The 16,066-nt window shown below is 38.3% G+C and overlaps 1 protein-coding gene across 1 annotated transcript in view; it reads right to left on the reverse strand.

The window, feature by feature from the left end:
- The window catches only part of LOC127500291 (rho guanine nucleotide exchange factor 26-like), a 57,180-nt gene extending 47,057 nt beyond the window's left edge, over positions 1–10,123 (reverse strand). Inside the window, exons 1-3 of the mRNA XM_051871376.1 lie at positions 9,916–10,123; positions 8,250–9,454; positions 7,182–7,233 (exon numbers count right to left, since the gene is read on the reverse strand). Coding sequence (XP_051727336.1) covers positions 7,182–7,233; positions 8,250–9,407 — 1,210 coding nt within the window. The 5' untranslated portion in view covers positions 9,408–9,454; positions 9,916–10,123. The remainder of the gene's footprint in view (positions 1–7,181; positions 7,234–8,249; positions 9,455–9,915) is intronic.
- Positions 10,124–16,066: the final 5,943 nt, after the last annotated feature.

Here is a 16,066-nt window from a genome sequence, read left to right on the forward strand (position 1 = left end):
GTAAGCTTGTAATAATGTTTCATAATAAAATCGGTACTGGTGGGTTTCTGCTGGAAATTCGAGCATGCAGCCGTTTGTCTTTGCATCATTACGTCACGTCTGTTTACATGAAGAAGGAGTCCCATGCTGCTGGTAGCGGATCATTTATAGCCTTTTCTCACAAAAACTGGAATAATTAAATTTATCATTTTGGTGGCGGACTGTAATCCAGAAAGGTCCAAATGAAAATCATTAGTGACAACTGGAGATTAACCCGAATTCAAAAGGCAAAAGACTTCGGACTGCGGAGTGGCTACAGAAATTAAAATCTACAGGTTATGCTAATACACACTGAATACACATAGTCACACAATGCTGATGTTTTTAACATTGATAATTTGAGAACAAAGTATAACAATAATAAAAATTTGCACGGTTTGACGTGATCCAAGCTAAGCGATCGTTAGATTTAATCACCATTGGCAGCGCAATTGTAATACTTTTTTTCTCAGTTGGTCAGAACAAAAGAGGCAAACATGTTACTTGTGCAGATGACAGTTTCCGGTGAAAATTCTTATTTTGGTCATACTTCTAAGACATAGAATCTGTGATTCCAAAATACATTATCCACAGCGATGTGGTGACTGAGAGCAAACATTAGATTCATCCGCGCTGAGGAGCCATGCTAATGCACAACCCATGTATGTTCTGCAAATTACTGCAATTGCAGGTTTCAAACAGAGATGGCGACAAAGAGGCAAATCTTACAGACTGTAGCTTTAATATACTAAAAATTCTTCTTTAGTACTTCTTAAGATAATATTAAGAACATCTAAGTGTACTCAACTGTTGTACTCAAGTGTACTCAATACATGGTGTCTCAAAATAGCACAGTTGAGTACATTTAGAAGTTCTTAAGATTATCTTAAGAAGTACTAAAGAAGAATTTTTAGTATATTAAGTACAAAATTAATGCGTGAAAATAGAGCACTTTAAGTACATTATAGAAGTGTACTTTTTTTTTTTACCTGGGATAAGACAGTAGTCCAGCGTGGTGGCTACACATTGTCATGTTGTAAATTAGACAATATCTGTATTGCAAACCCCTGCTGTTGCGGTTGTTGTTTTTAGCGTATACCTACCAACACATCGTCATTGCCATAGAAACCAATGCAGATATTCCGAAAAACAAAAGAGCAGTATGGGACACACAAATCAAATCTGAGCAGTTGCAATACACAATGTGGACAGTCAATAATTTTAGATCAGATTCGAATTGGATACACAAATAATCGGATTTGGACTGACAGTGTGAATGTAGCCTTACTTTCACCTAGCAATGCACCGCAACTGTCTACTGACACCCCAGATGTATTTATAGTTGATGCGCTCACTGTTTTACTATTAAAACTGTGCTGTATACCACAGGTTTGACGTGATAGATGACATAATTAGCATACATACAGAGCACACATGATCATTGATCACCACATCAGAGCAGATCTGTTATTGTACATCGTAATGGCAAAAAGAAGTAGGCCTACATACTACTAGGCATATATCTAAAAAAAAAAAAAAAAAAAAAAAAGGCATCTGAACAAGAATATATATCATATCTGCTGCTTTTGTTTTGACCAAATGAAAACGTAAATGTTTTAAAATAAATCACGTTACTGACGTTTAGATCTAATGTTTGCTCAGTCAGATCAAATCACACATTGCAAATTAGGGCCTGTTTACACCTGGTCACTTCATATGTTTTCTCTGATCGGATAGCTATGTGTATTTGTAAAGACCAGGACTGCATCCGAAAATTTAGGCAGCTGACTTGCCTCTCTGGCTTAGCAGGCAATGACTTCTTGCGTTTGCGCATGACGGTACCTCACGAAACTGATTTCAAACAGGCTTCTGAGGCAGCATTACAGTTTAATGATCTTCAAAAAAAAAAAAAAAAAAAATAGAATGAGCTTTGGTAATAACCAAGTGAATATTTAATTACTGCAATAGCAATTTCTCACTAGAAATTACATTAAAATGGAAAACGTTTGTCAAAAATGTACATTTACACAAAAACTGACCACAAACCGCATCTTTCAGACACCATCTTTATTTTTTAGCTCATCTTTCACGGAATGGAATGCACAGGGTTGTGGGATATCAAAGGCAGTGAAGGATACATCCAGAAATGTGCTGCATCCGAAATCGCATATTGTCTGAGTAGGCACTACATTTGAATTTGAACTTACTTCGCGACCGTTAAAAAACAGTATGTTCAATATAGCATGAATGTGGGTAGTATGAGTGAAATTCGGACGTATTACATCCACCATGTTGTTACTGTCACGTGACCTACCAGCGTCAGCTTCACTGCCATTAATAAATCCTCTCCCGTGGCCTCACGGTATAGTAAAGTGTCCAGCAAATGTGCACTTCAGAATCTCGCCGGAAGTAGTTAGTTATACGGACACTTTTCGCCAACTGTTATAATTTACTGTTATATTTAATTATATTTTGCCTTCTCTTATAAAAAAGCATTTTTTTTTTTTTTTTTGGTGTAAAATCTAAAAATAGATAAATCCAAAACAAATGTTTCAGACAAACATGTTAAAGATTAGCCGATTTGCTGTCAATTCATTAAATGATAAGCCATTTTCCCACAAAAGCAGTTTATTCAGCATAGTGAAGCCTCTCCTACATTGACATCAATTAAAAATTGGCCTCAGGCGTTATGTTTTTTGTTTTTTGTTAACCTTGCAGGCTTGCCTTCCAGTAGCTTCGCTACATCTATGCTTCGATCTAATTCGATCAGATGATAGCATCTCAGGAGAGGGGAAGTGAAACTAACATTGGATTCGGATGTGCCTTGATGCCTTCCTACCCTGGAATGCATCCTCCAAACGCAGCCTTTTTAAGCTTTCGGACGCAGCCCAGGTGTAAATGCTCTCTGAAACGCTTTATAGGCTATATGACATGATATAGCCAGATATGACAGCGCTACTGCAACACGCATCACAGCATATGAGTAGCTGAGTAACTCTTCAGCAAGCCAATGCACAAACTGCCGCAAATGAAACTGAAAGTAAGTCGCAGACAGTCAACACAGTCATCTTCATTAAATGTATTGAGACTTAATGATCTTACCAGTGCTGATACCGCTCTTTCTCCTATTGTGATTTTTGATCTTGAAATTAGCTGATGATAAATAAAATGCAGCGCATATCTGTTGCTTTCGTTGACATGAATTCCATTAAATTTGCATATAGCGCGGGAATTAAAGATTGGGTTTATATTCATTTTGTGGAGACATGTGGCCAAGTGTAAATGGAACCGTTTTAACAAACCAGATAGCTATCCGATCAGTAAAAACGTATTAACGATGCATCTTGCTTTATTAATATTTATTATGAATTTTTTTAAATAGCCAAACTTTAACAACATAAGGGCAGATCTCTCTTGAGCGCAGCTGACAACACTTTGAAGTGGCGCTAGAGGAATCAAGAACAATCCAATATACAAATAACATTTCCTCCGATTCCTCTATCCTCGTTTTCTTTCCTTGCATCCTCCCCTCACATCCTACGGGGGTGTAGCTGAGGTGCGAGGAAAGGAAACGAGGATGCACAAATAAGAAATGAGAAGCACCCCCAGTTCCTCAACTGGTTGAGTTTGATCGGTTTACGGGTCACAGGCTGGAGGACGGAGGAGCGAGGAAACGAGAAAGCATCAATTTGTGTATTGAGAAGCACCCCCTGACAGAATTCGACTGCCCTCCGCATGCATGCACATGATGTCATTTGTTGATATCGGTTCAGCCAATGAATTTAATATATGTTTGTGTTGCCCTTCTATTTTCATTCCATTCTATTTATTTTATGTCATTATTGCATCCTTATGTGGATAAACATTGTTTGTTAAATGTATTTTTGAAATTCAAACTTAAAAATGACAAATAAAATAAATAAATAAAGTTCATGTTGGTTTTGCTCTTCAAAGCTTTTTGAAACCAAATCTTTTCCACCCAAGTTACACCACGACAACATCAAACGTTCAAGTCTTCTAATTTTTTGATAAACCAACAGGGTATGAGACATATGGGTCGTGCAATCTATTATTTGCCTGTAAATAACAGGATCAATGTGTAGGCCTATATGCAAGTAAAATAACTAAACACACTGAAGAAACATCAGCATTGAGGAATGGGTCTTCGGCAACTGTCAGACAATAATTTTAAAGTGACATGTGGTCAAGTACGGTGTCCCATGTCCCATTTGATACATTAAATTGATCATAAGTGACAGTTGTTACATAAACACTCTTTAAAAAACAGAAATTTCTATTTCTATTCAAAGAATCATAGAAGACAAATGTATTATGGTTTCCACACAAATTTGAAGCAGCACAACATCGATAATAATCAGAAATGTTTCTTGAGCAGCAAATCAGCATATTAGAATGATTTCTGAAGGATCATGTGACACTGAAGACTGGAGTAATGATGCTGAAAATTCAGCTTTGATCACAGGAATAAATTACATCTGAAATACATTAGAACATTTATTTATTATTTATTTATTTATTTATTTATTTAAATTGGAATAACATTTTACAATAAGTAATATTTTGTAAATATATTTAGTCACAATCTTCTCATCAAACACACTTCACAGCCAGAAATGTCTCCTGTACATCGGAACTGGGGAGGGCAGCATAATTTTGGCAAGTGTACTGTTGTAAAATTGATATTACATTTGATATGTTATGGAAGGGGGTAATAGGCAGCAGAAATGAGAATAATTTAAGTACAGAAATAAGCAGAATTGATTCCACATGGGATTATATTGCACTAATAGAAATTGAAATGTTTATGAAAATTTTTTATGATTTTTTTTTTATATAAAATATGTATTTTATAAAAAATGTTGAACTCTGAAAAACTGCTAGAAAATCAAAGCCACAAATCTAAACAAATTGTATTCTAAATTTGAGGATGATATCTCAAAAAATGAGTTTTTAATAAGATTTCATTTGGGCGCAGTAGCAAACTTTTTCCATTAGATGCCAGTAAATCTCCACTGGTACACAGCGGTGGGATTAGTAATTTGCAGTACAGTAGCCTATAATTTCTCTCTCTCTCAAATATTACATGCACACACACACACACACACACACACAATTTTTAGTACACACATACAAACCACACTCTGACATCCATACCAACCCATCCACACAATTATAGCTGCATAATGTATTCAATTAGTTATATAATACAGCAGAAGCAGAAAACAGGAAAAAGCAAGTATTTGCTTTATAGGCCAAACCTGATAAAATGACGCCATCTGGTAAAGAAAAAAATTTAGTAACATTTTTAATTTTGAAGCCTTGCCAACAGAATGAAAGCCTATTAACGAAGACTGCATCATGTTATAGTTAAATGGCCCTTGATTAAAAATTGCAGTTTAATGGGTTTCAATGGGACATTTGGCCTTACAAGTAACTATTTTGTGTACCTAGTGTCAAATAGATTTAGGAAAGTAAATGAGGGTGAAATTAAAATTCCAATAAAAACACACACTTCTGCCAAAATGTATGCAGTTGATAAAAAAAAAAAAAAGTCCTCACACATTAACTCCCTTACATTTTCAGATTTGTCTGCATCGCATGGTGTCTATATATAACATATTACTTTGTGTTGATAAACTCAATACAAAAAAAAGACACCATACCCCTAAGTGAAGTATTCATTTCAGTTAAACTTTACTTTTCACTATTTCTTGCAGAGTGAAATTCATTTAAGGCTTGTTCTACGTGAGGTCCACTTACATAGCAGCCAATCGCACACGTACATATTTTACACAATATAGGCTATGTGAAAAAATGAAATTTAGCACAACAACGGCACTGCTCATTCATTTCTATAGTATCCACAAACAGTGACTGACTTTGAACTGGATCTGTCGCTTTCTTTTTTGATTGCAGGCTCTCTGCAGTTCAATGTTTCTAAGTTTTGACAGGTGATTCCCCAGATGTCAAAGATGATTGCCATTTAGACCTTTCTATATTAAAAGCAGACATCTAGATGACAAGTTTAAATTCTAGCAACTGCCTCCTCAGCACATGCCATATAGTACCCGGGTCATCTTCTTTCTGTTTACAGACATGATGTAACAACGCAAAGACGAATGACTTCAAATTGCCATTTCCCACAAAATCGGACCCAACAGCTCAAATTATAAATATTTTTTATAAGCTTAATGTTCCAAATAAGGGTATTGTAGGGAGAAACTTTTGAACACGTATGCCTTTTGTACTTGCTCAATAACTGATTTTTAATTTTTAACCAAAAAAAAAAAAAACTTACATACTGCAGCTTTAAATATAAAATTTTTAATATAGAAAAATGGAATGATTTAAAAAAAAAAAAAAAAAAAAAATGAATTACTTTAATTATGAAACTAAAACAGCTAATATACAATTTTGGCAGCAAGTCACTGCCTTTGTCAATAGCCCCTTTTACACATACAGTGTGTACAATTTTCCAATATGTGAAGCTGTAAGATTAGCAGTAAATTACCGTTATCTGCTATGAGTGAACAACGCATAAGATTACCAGTATAAGCATGTACGAGGTGAATATCACACATTTGCATTTGGGGAAAACGGCATTCTTGATTGTGTGATATTGCATACACAAGCCCCCATATCTTGAATTTTGGGGGCTTTTTTGCCCCAAGCCCCATTCATTTCTGGCCCTATTTCTAATATTCCAAATTTAATTTGACAGGCTGATAAGAAACAACAGCAGCTCATGTTATCCTGTTTCATATTGTAAACCTAAATACACAAAAACACAATCTCACAATCCATCACATAACTTTTTCATGCTTGCTTTGTTGACTGAAAAGCTTGGAAAGCACCCGCATTTGCACAAAGTAATGGTTGCGCAGTAGAGATGCATCTTGGGAGTTTTATTCCAGTTGTATTATTCAACTATTCATAAAGTCACTCGCACTGATGTGGCCTAATATTTTCTCAGTCGCAAGAAATGCAACTGAAATGGTTGCACTGTAGAGCCCAGATTAAAGGACCTATCATAGATGAAAACATTTCATCATGCCTATCAAATGAAGCAGAGTTCACCTAGTCTCGGTTGGGTGTTCTCTATATAGCAGACAGAAAAGTCTGGAGGATTCTCCAATGCTTACCCTCACTGTCAAACGTCCGTTGGGTTGGGAGGCCTTTCTTCCGCTCCACATTCTGCAGAAAGCACAAGTGATTGATTAGTTGGGCTTGACTAATTAGATTTTGACATTGTTTATGTATTTAATCTTTCATTCAAAAAAATTCTCGAAAGACTAACCTTTCATTGAAATAAAAAAAGTGAAAGTGGGGGAAAATCACATTATTAAACAAATGTTTTTCTTTAATACATGCTGACCAGACCACAGTTATTGGCACCCTAGAACAATACACCCACAAAACTAGCCAATATTCAAATATTGCTCTTTACTTACTCCTGTCTTCTTTAAAGAAATGAAATGGTGTTTTTATTGGGCTGTTAGGTCCATTATCACAGTGTGCTGTCATTGTTCACGATGCCCACAAATTCTGCCTACTGTCACATGCAATCTTTGACCTCTTTGATCATAAATATGTCATTTTTGTCTTTAGATAGTGCTGCCTGACAAGGTTAATTTGAAGGCAGTGGTCACAGACCTAAATACTGCTCAATCACAAATCTGTTAGAGGACAATTTACTGCCATTTATTCTCAAGTTTGATCCCATAAGCAAGTGCTTCTTATGCATCATACAAGGCATGCAGTACATCAATATTAAAAATGGTAAATGGGTAATATTAAAATTATAGAATATTTTGTCTAAATCAATAAAATAACTAAACACTAAAATCAGTTGTTTTTAAATGTAATATTGTATGTTACCATATCATCAACTTAAGAAAATTAGATTAATTGTAATTTGACGATATCTAAATCAGAGAAAATCATAGGTTCGGGTGAATGGCGGGTAGCTGATTTATATTTTAACAGCAGATTCAGGTGATGTTAGAGCTGATCCACGCATCTCTACTGTATATACATACACAATCTCTCCTTCATTGAGCAGTAAAAAAACAATACAATATAATTCTATAATTACAAAACAACACACATATTAGGATTTCCAAAAGTTTTGAGATGCATCCACATTATGACCACAACATAAGAAGAACAAGTTTGTGTAAATTTTTTACAATATTTAGCATTCAACTCACTTTGCTCTTGTATGGACTCGGGTTAGACTGTCTCTCTTCAGCGACTCCTTTCAGCACAGGTTGGGACAGGCGTTTGGCCTTTGGGTCTAATGATAGAATGTCTATATCTACACCACTGAACATTGCTCGGCGATATGATTTGGAGCGCTGGCCTCTTGTCAGTAGTCCTGCATTCTCATCTCTATCCAGTTCATCATCCTTACTGGTGGAGAAAGAAGAAGTCTCAAACATGCTTCGCGGTCGGAAGGCACCTTTACCAGTGTCCATAAACTTTTGAGAGGGCTTGCTGAAGCGTGAGTCAGAGACCAGACCCCTGGGGATGATCTGCTGGGTGCCCATCTTCTGCGCTGCAGGACTGTGGGTGCTCAGTATTATCGGGGAAGGGGGCTGCTTGCCCTCCGAGCCCTGAGATGACCCGGAACTCTGCCTCTGCAACAGGATGCCCCCCGGCCTTTCAGCAGGGGAGGGGCTGCAGGGCGTTAGGGGGTCTAAGGGAAGGCTAAGGTTGGAGGAAATGGAGGGAATGCTGGAGGTGGAACTGTGAAGCGGGGAGCTCCGGAGGCCAATGGGAGACCCAGGGACATCCTGCGATTGGCGTGACCGTGTGGAGATCTGAGGTGATATGTTTGAGGTGATAGGTTTTGGTGAAACTGTGTCTGGCGGTGGAGACGCATCCCCAAAAACAATCTGATCCCTTTGAGAGGTGAGGGTGAGCTGACTAGAGAGACGTTTAAGGGGCTCTGTTATATCATGCCAAACACTGAGTCCATTCCCATTCTTGGTGGGCAACAATGGTGTTTTAGGGGAAGAAGTAGCCTCTGCATTCTTATCATTGTCCGATTTAGTAAAGTTTGACAGAGAGAACCGGCCGTTAGATAAATATCCAATACTGATGCTCCGAACCACCCTAGTCTTCTTTGTGGGTTTGTTGAGAGTGTGTTTCAGCACTGTAGTGTTTGACGCAGTGGTGCTGATCTTCTCAGCCTGCTGGGTGAGAGTGAACATGCACCTATCATCCGCAGGAAAGTCTGTCATAAGAACACCATCTATTTGGTAACTGTGAGGTCTGGGCTTGGGCTTCATGTTATTTTCGCTCCGTCTTTTCCAAAGAGGAGTGATATTGCTGTTGGAGAGATCCACTTCGTTGCCAATATCCATAATGAGTCCACTCAATCACTCAGCAATCATTGTGACCCTTGTCTGAACTGAAAGAGAGAGGGCAAAGTTGCATGAGTGGAAGTTGAACTGTGCCCTGAAAGTTATGTACTAATCGTTTAATAACTGCAACCTAAAGAGACGGTTCAATCCATCAAATAAATAAATAAATAAGCAGACATGCATTTACGAACTCTAATATCGTTCCAAACCTGTATGACTTTCTTATTTAAAAGGAACAAAATTATATTTTACAGTCTTAGTCACTATTCACTTTCATTGCATTGGGAAAAGAATGCAATGAAAAGAGGGGGGGGGGGGGGGGGGGGGTTGAGGCTGGGGTAAAAATAAATAAATAAATAAATAAATAAATAAATAAATAAATACCCCTCATCCTCTGTACACAACATTCATCGCGCTTAATCGCGCGTTAATAACCCTCGTTCACAAAAAGAACAAACAGTGCTCGCGCGAAAACTTTACAAGATTTATATAAAGAAATACAGCATACCTCTGAGTGAAGACTATAACCTTGCTCTCTACTCCTGTTTTTCAGCCCGTATGAAAGAATTCCATTCCATTTCCCTCGATAAATTAAAATATATATATATATATATATATATATGTGTGTGCTCTAAACTCCGGAAAGTTTGCGTTGTTTAACTGTCGTCACAAGGTGCGCTTTCCGTTTTTGCAGTGTGTGTTGTCAGATTGAGACTGTAGTAGTGCAGGGAGGGCACAAGAGTTCCCAAGTTCACATGACGTCATGTGAGCTAGTGTGAGTGTCCCAATGGTGTCTGCCTCAACTGAGACGCACAGTGAACTCTGAGAGAGGTGGTTAGTAACAGAAAGTCTTAATAAACCAAATTAATTTTGTTGTCTACTATTTTCATTAACTAATTTTGTTTAGTATTTAGTGATCAAAAATCATCAGAGATCACCCTAAGAAGTGGCGACGTGCATAACGGTGAATACTTAGCGCCATCATGTGGTGCAGTATTCAAAGATTTAGGAGGGTGTATGGCATATAAAACTATGGTTTGATTATCCATTAATATATTTTAGATATAGTTACAATTGTATGACTAGTCATAATTATAAATTGATTAGTCAGAATGATAATTAGAGATATCTGCAGTTGTAATTAGACTAGTAAGAAATTAAATTCGAGATCTCTCTAAATACGTTTTGACTAGTCTAAATACTATTCAAGATATCCGTCCTGTAATGACGTCATAGATATCTTCAACTGACACGTCATACGCAAACGTAATTAGAGATATTTCTAATTCAATTTTGACTAGTAAAAATTATATTTTCAGATATTTGAATTGTATGCTGTTGTGTGACTTGAGACTGAATTTACTCAGGACAGGTCCTCACCCACAACACAGCCCCTCCCTGCCAACAGGTCTTATTGTTAATGTTTAGTGCTGCTAACTGCTAACAACAGTAGTCTGCTTTTGTTGTCATGGAGAGAAAAGCTACTGGATTAATTACTTTAGGATTAATTCCTTCCACCTTGGTCAGACATCGTCTTGTCTGCGCCTTCGGCTCTGTCTGGCTCCGCCCTGCCCACGGTTCCGCCTTCATCTTTGGTCCCACCGGCTCCGCCTCTGTCCTCGTCACCGCGGCTCCACCTCGGTCTCCAGTGCCATCGGTCTCTCGTGGGCTCATCTCTCGGCTTGTCATCTCCACCTGGGTCTCCATCTTCAGCAGCGGTATCGCCGTCGGCTGTCCCCATGGTGCCTACCATCAAGGCTATACAATGGCTACTCCCGCCTTCAACTCCACCCTGGGGCTTGTCCTGGCTGGCCTCTGGTTCTACATCTGGCTCCTCCTGTTCCTGGCTTCCCCTTGGCTCCTCACACCATCCACTCATCCTTGGACTAAGTTGTTTTTCCTGGACTCTTTTTAGTTGTGTAAAACATCGGCTGTGGCTGGATGCAACCGATTGGCGAGAGTAGCTGCGTGCAGTCGGGGAGGAGCTGAAAACAGAAACGTGAGTTCGGACACTTTCTGCTTCCCATAGTGACACTCATGCCTTGTTTGCATATTTTATCACAGCTTAAGTGAAATAAATGCAATATTTGACTAATACACAGATGTTTCAGAGACATTTTCATTCAATACCTTATGTACTGCTTACAGCGTCTGTTTTTACAAGAATAAAGTTCAACGTAAGCATATAGTATTTAAATACCAATGTAGTGAGGTCTACATTTTTTATCAGTTTTATTTTGATAAACATGACACAGTCACAGTCACATGGCATTGGCGCTGTCTCAAGTCGGACAAAATTAACTAACCGGCATGCACTGCTTCGAGTCAGCCGCCGCATGAAGTTGCATGAAGTTGAACAAGCCTTTTGATTTTCTTCAGTTCTTCGCCCTCCTCCACAGCCCCTGCCCACCCTCCTCTGTTGGACCATTTATGGTGCGAGGACGTGCCTTTTTGGAAGGGGGTGTACTGTAATGAGTTTACCATGTTCTGTTGTTTTCATTGTGTTTTTGGTTCTTAACCTTTTCTAACCTTTTCTCGTCATGCGCTTACTTATTACATGCGTCCACTTAGCGAATGTATTGAAAATGACTACTTGTCTTGTTGCCAGGACGATTGTTTTGTACATTGTAATGGATCAACATAAGTAACAGGCTGGATGTACATTACCCCTTAGAATAAAAATAGGATTTTTGAGTATGAGTTTTTTTGTTTGTTTGTTTTTTAGTAAAGCATGGAATGACTCGACTTGACTCGGACTCATGACAAAACACTCCAGACTTGACTCAGACTCCAGCTTAAAGACTTCAGACTTGACTCTGGTTGCTGACTCTGGTCAGAACTACATTACAAGTATCTCTAAGAATAACATCCATATATATATATATATATATATATAGGATAGGAATAATGTCCTATCCTCATCAAATAGGCTTGCCCCACTACTCCCATTTATACATCAATTACATGATAGTGCCTCTCCTCCCTGTGAACACATCTCACTATTACTGGAGGATCAGTGTGAGCACATAATTCAAGAAAGAGTTCAGTTCAGTTAATTTAAAGCACATTTAAAACAAGACTGCTAAAAGTGCTGTACAAGAGCAAAGTAAACAGATTAAAAAATTTAAAACATACCAAGGAGGAACATTAACATGTGTTAAAAGCTAAGGAAAACAAATATGTTTTTATCGGTAGGTAGAGCTGAGTATCATCCGCAAAAAGATAGAAAATACTCCATACTTTCTCAGAATCGTACCTAAGGGAAGCATGTAGAGAGAGAAGAGCGATTGTGCCAGAATAGAGCCCTGTGGAAGTCCGGATTCAAGGGGAGCAGCAGAGGAGGTAAAACCGGCAATCTTGACAGAAAAATATCTCTCAGATAGATAAGATTTTTCAACCGTCCATTTTCAACCAAACTTGGGTTGTTTTTAACCCAGCATTTTTTGGACTGTAGGAACAATGTGTGATCAACAGTACTGAAGGTTGCAGGTAAGTCTAGGAGAACTAAAATCACAGAGTCACCAGTATCAATAGCAACTAAAACCCTGACTAGAAGACTACAGAGATTTGATTCATATTTAAAAATGACTGAAGTTGACACATCACAATTTTTTCCAGTACCTTCAAGATAAAAGGAACCACAGAAATAGGATGATAATTTATTTTTTTTTTTAGAACAGAGGTGTCTAAGTAAGTCTTCTTGAGTAAAGTAGTAACAGTGGCCACTTTCAGGCATGCAGGGACAGAACCATTTAGTAAACATTTTGTTCAAGAAGGATAACAGACCTGGGCTAACAGACTCTATTAACAATTTAAAATGCTGAGGATGTATCACATTATGAAGACAGAAAGAAGCTTTGAGGGTAGCAATAATTTCAGTGAGGGATTGTAGAAAAATGGGATCAAGGACCTCCCATGAGGCAAGTGGCTGAATAGATGTGAAAGGATCATTGTATGAAGATATCACCTGCAGTCTTAAATTAAAAATTGTATCAATGAAAAAAAAGGGGTAACAGAGTGCATTTGAAGGATTTGGTATATGATTAACAGGTATATGTAAAACAGCATTTATAACTGAAAACAAGATGTTTGGTCTTTTGTAATTGTTTGAGATTAAATTAGAAAGCTAAGATGTATTTGCAGACTTTGCAGCATTTTAGTAAGCCAGTAGGCAAGCCTTGAACAGCTCATGAAGATTAAAGTCTGTCCTTTTGCCATTTCTGTTCTGCATTTCTGCATGCTTGTCTGAGCAAGAGAGTATCAGAGGTTTGCCAACGGTCTGTTCTGGGTTTTGGTTTAAACATTTTAAAAGGAGCAGTCACATTTAAAATATCCAGTCACGCGGCATTTAGCAGCTCCAGATGTTGGTCGACATCCAGATCAGGAAGCGATGAATCCAGTGATAATTGCGAACTCAGATCATTAAATAGCAGATTAAAGTTCAAGTGGAATTGAGAAGAATAGTACCGAGACTGTGTTTGAGCTTCAACAGATTAAAAAAAAAGTAAAATCAGCGTATGGTCCGATAGCATCGAGTCAGATATTTCAAGCTCAGAAATAGAGAACCCATGCGTAAACACTAGGTCCAAAATGTGACAATAGCTGTGTCTCATTTCAAAGGCTGCATCCTCTTGAGGTCACATTTGAAGGTTGCATAGGTCATTGAGGCTTTATCGTTTAAGAAAAGTAAGTAGGACACTCCGAACGCGACCTTCGAATGCGTCCTTCTTTCACAGGAATTCGGAGGATGCATGAGGTGTATCCTTTGCTGCTGCAGATAGCCCACAATTCTTTGCGTCGCTGTTAACAACCATCATTTATTTGAAAAAAATAAAAAATAAATGGCGGCGTCGGCAAATGTACATACAGCTATGTGTTTAGATGTAAGTAGTTTCATGCTTGTTTTTGTTTTAAACTTTGTTCTTCTTAATATCCTCCTCCTTTGTCTCTGTAACAGATATCTGTTGTACATAAACCAGCTCCTCAAGCATTAACCAAAATAAAACAAGTAAATACATTTTCTTTTAAAATTACTTTACAAATTTATTAATAATTTTCATTCATTTGCTGAGAGTGCAACGAGGCTGCCGTAAACGCGTTGGCATAGCAACGATATACTTCCTGTTTCCTTTCCTGCCTGTGTGTCCTACGAAGGATGTCTCGTTTAATTCTGGCTAAGGACACTCCATATACCGCATCCTTCACAGGATTCGTAATCTTGAGGATGCAGCCTTCGAAATTAAATGAAATGAGACACAGCTTATGTCTATATGAGCAGGATCTTTTATCCACTGAATCAAGTTAAAAGACTTAAAGGGCCTATCATACACCTGGCGCATTGCGGCGCCAGGCGCAACGCAAGTGTTTTTTTGCTAGTTTCAGCCAGACGAAGTTATCATTTTCATGTCCTGCATCACGTTGTTTAAATAGCAAATGCATTTGCGCCCATTTGTGCGCCCATGGACGTGCTGGTCTGAAAATGAGGTGTGTTCGGGCGCATTGTTGGCACGTTACTATTTTGAGGCAACTGAAATAGACTGTGCCATTGAGCAACTGAAACCTGGTCTAAAGTCAATGGCGCAATATTTGTTTTGTTATTTAAATAGCACGTTATTGATATGCGCCTATATGCGGGTGCACAACGCGCGTACACTCTGCTTATTACACACACAGGGATGCGCAGCAGCACACAAACATGCCAAATATTAAAAATAAAAGGATTACAATGTAGAAGATTATTATTGTGTGGGGATAGATCACTGCTAACAAAACAGGGCCCTTCTACTCAAATCTTAGAAATTGAACTTCAAAGGTGGAGAAAACCTTTACAGAAACCATTTGACAGTGCGTAAGGAAAGTCTGTTTTAAAACAGCCACTAAACCAACCCCTCAACCATTTTGATGGGGAGAGTTAAAAAAATTAGCAGTAATTTGGGACCATTTCAGAAAAGGGACATAAAATCTCTCACCTGTGTCCAAGATTTGGTTATAAACATAAAATCCTGTGAAAGGAGAAAAAGTCATTTAGCAGAAAGGTCTTTTTTGCCAAGGAACAAGCGTTGATCAAGGCAATTTTAGGTGGCGTGATGATGGGAGAGACCGGACTCTTCTCAGGAAACGAAGATTAGCACGATTCACCCCTTCTCGTCTTGCCGATGCGGGCAAGGCAGAACCAAGGGCCAGGAGACGAACAAGCAAGGAGGATAGGGCGAAGCCAGACAACAGAATCAATGTGTGCCGACTCCCATGCTGAGACTGAAAAGCTAGATTCATACCGAGCCCGCAGGTGTGCTTTTTGTTGGGCGGAGATCCCAGCCCAACGTTTCCCACGTTTCTTCCTGCACTTTTGCCATGTAAGATCGAGAGGCCATCGGCATATACAGTCTGGTATATCCAATGGAAAAGACCCATAAGGTCCATTTATATAACATTCTGTGGTGACCTTGCTGGTAGCAAGAACAGAGGTTCGAATGTCCAGCAATGTTTGTTGATCTTAAAAAATAAAAGTGTGCAACAATTCGGAAGCAAAAGAAACAACTTTTCTTGAATCTGATTCTGAGTTCTGATTCAACTAAGGTTTGCATGCAACCTGTATCTATCAAAGCAGTGACTTTTTTCCCATTCCACTCTACAACTGCGGACACATTGGCTTTTATGAC

The sequence above is a fragment of the Ctenopharyngodon idella genome, chromosome 18 (assembly GCF_019924925.1).
Source record: "Ctenopharyngodon idella isolate HZGC_01 chromosome 18, HZGC01, whole genome shotgun sequence".
Taxonomy (NCBI): Eukaryota; Metazoa; Chordata; class Actinopteri; order Cypriniformes; family Xenocyprididae; genus Ctenopharyngodon; species Ctenopharyngodon idella.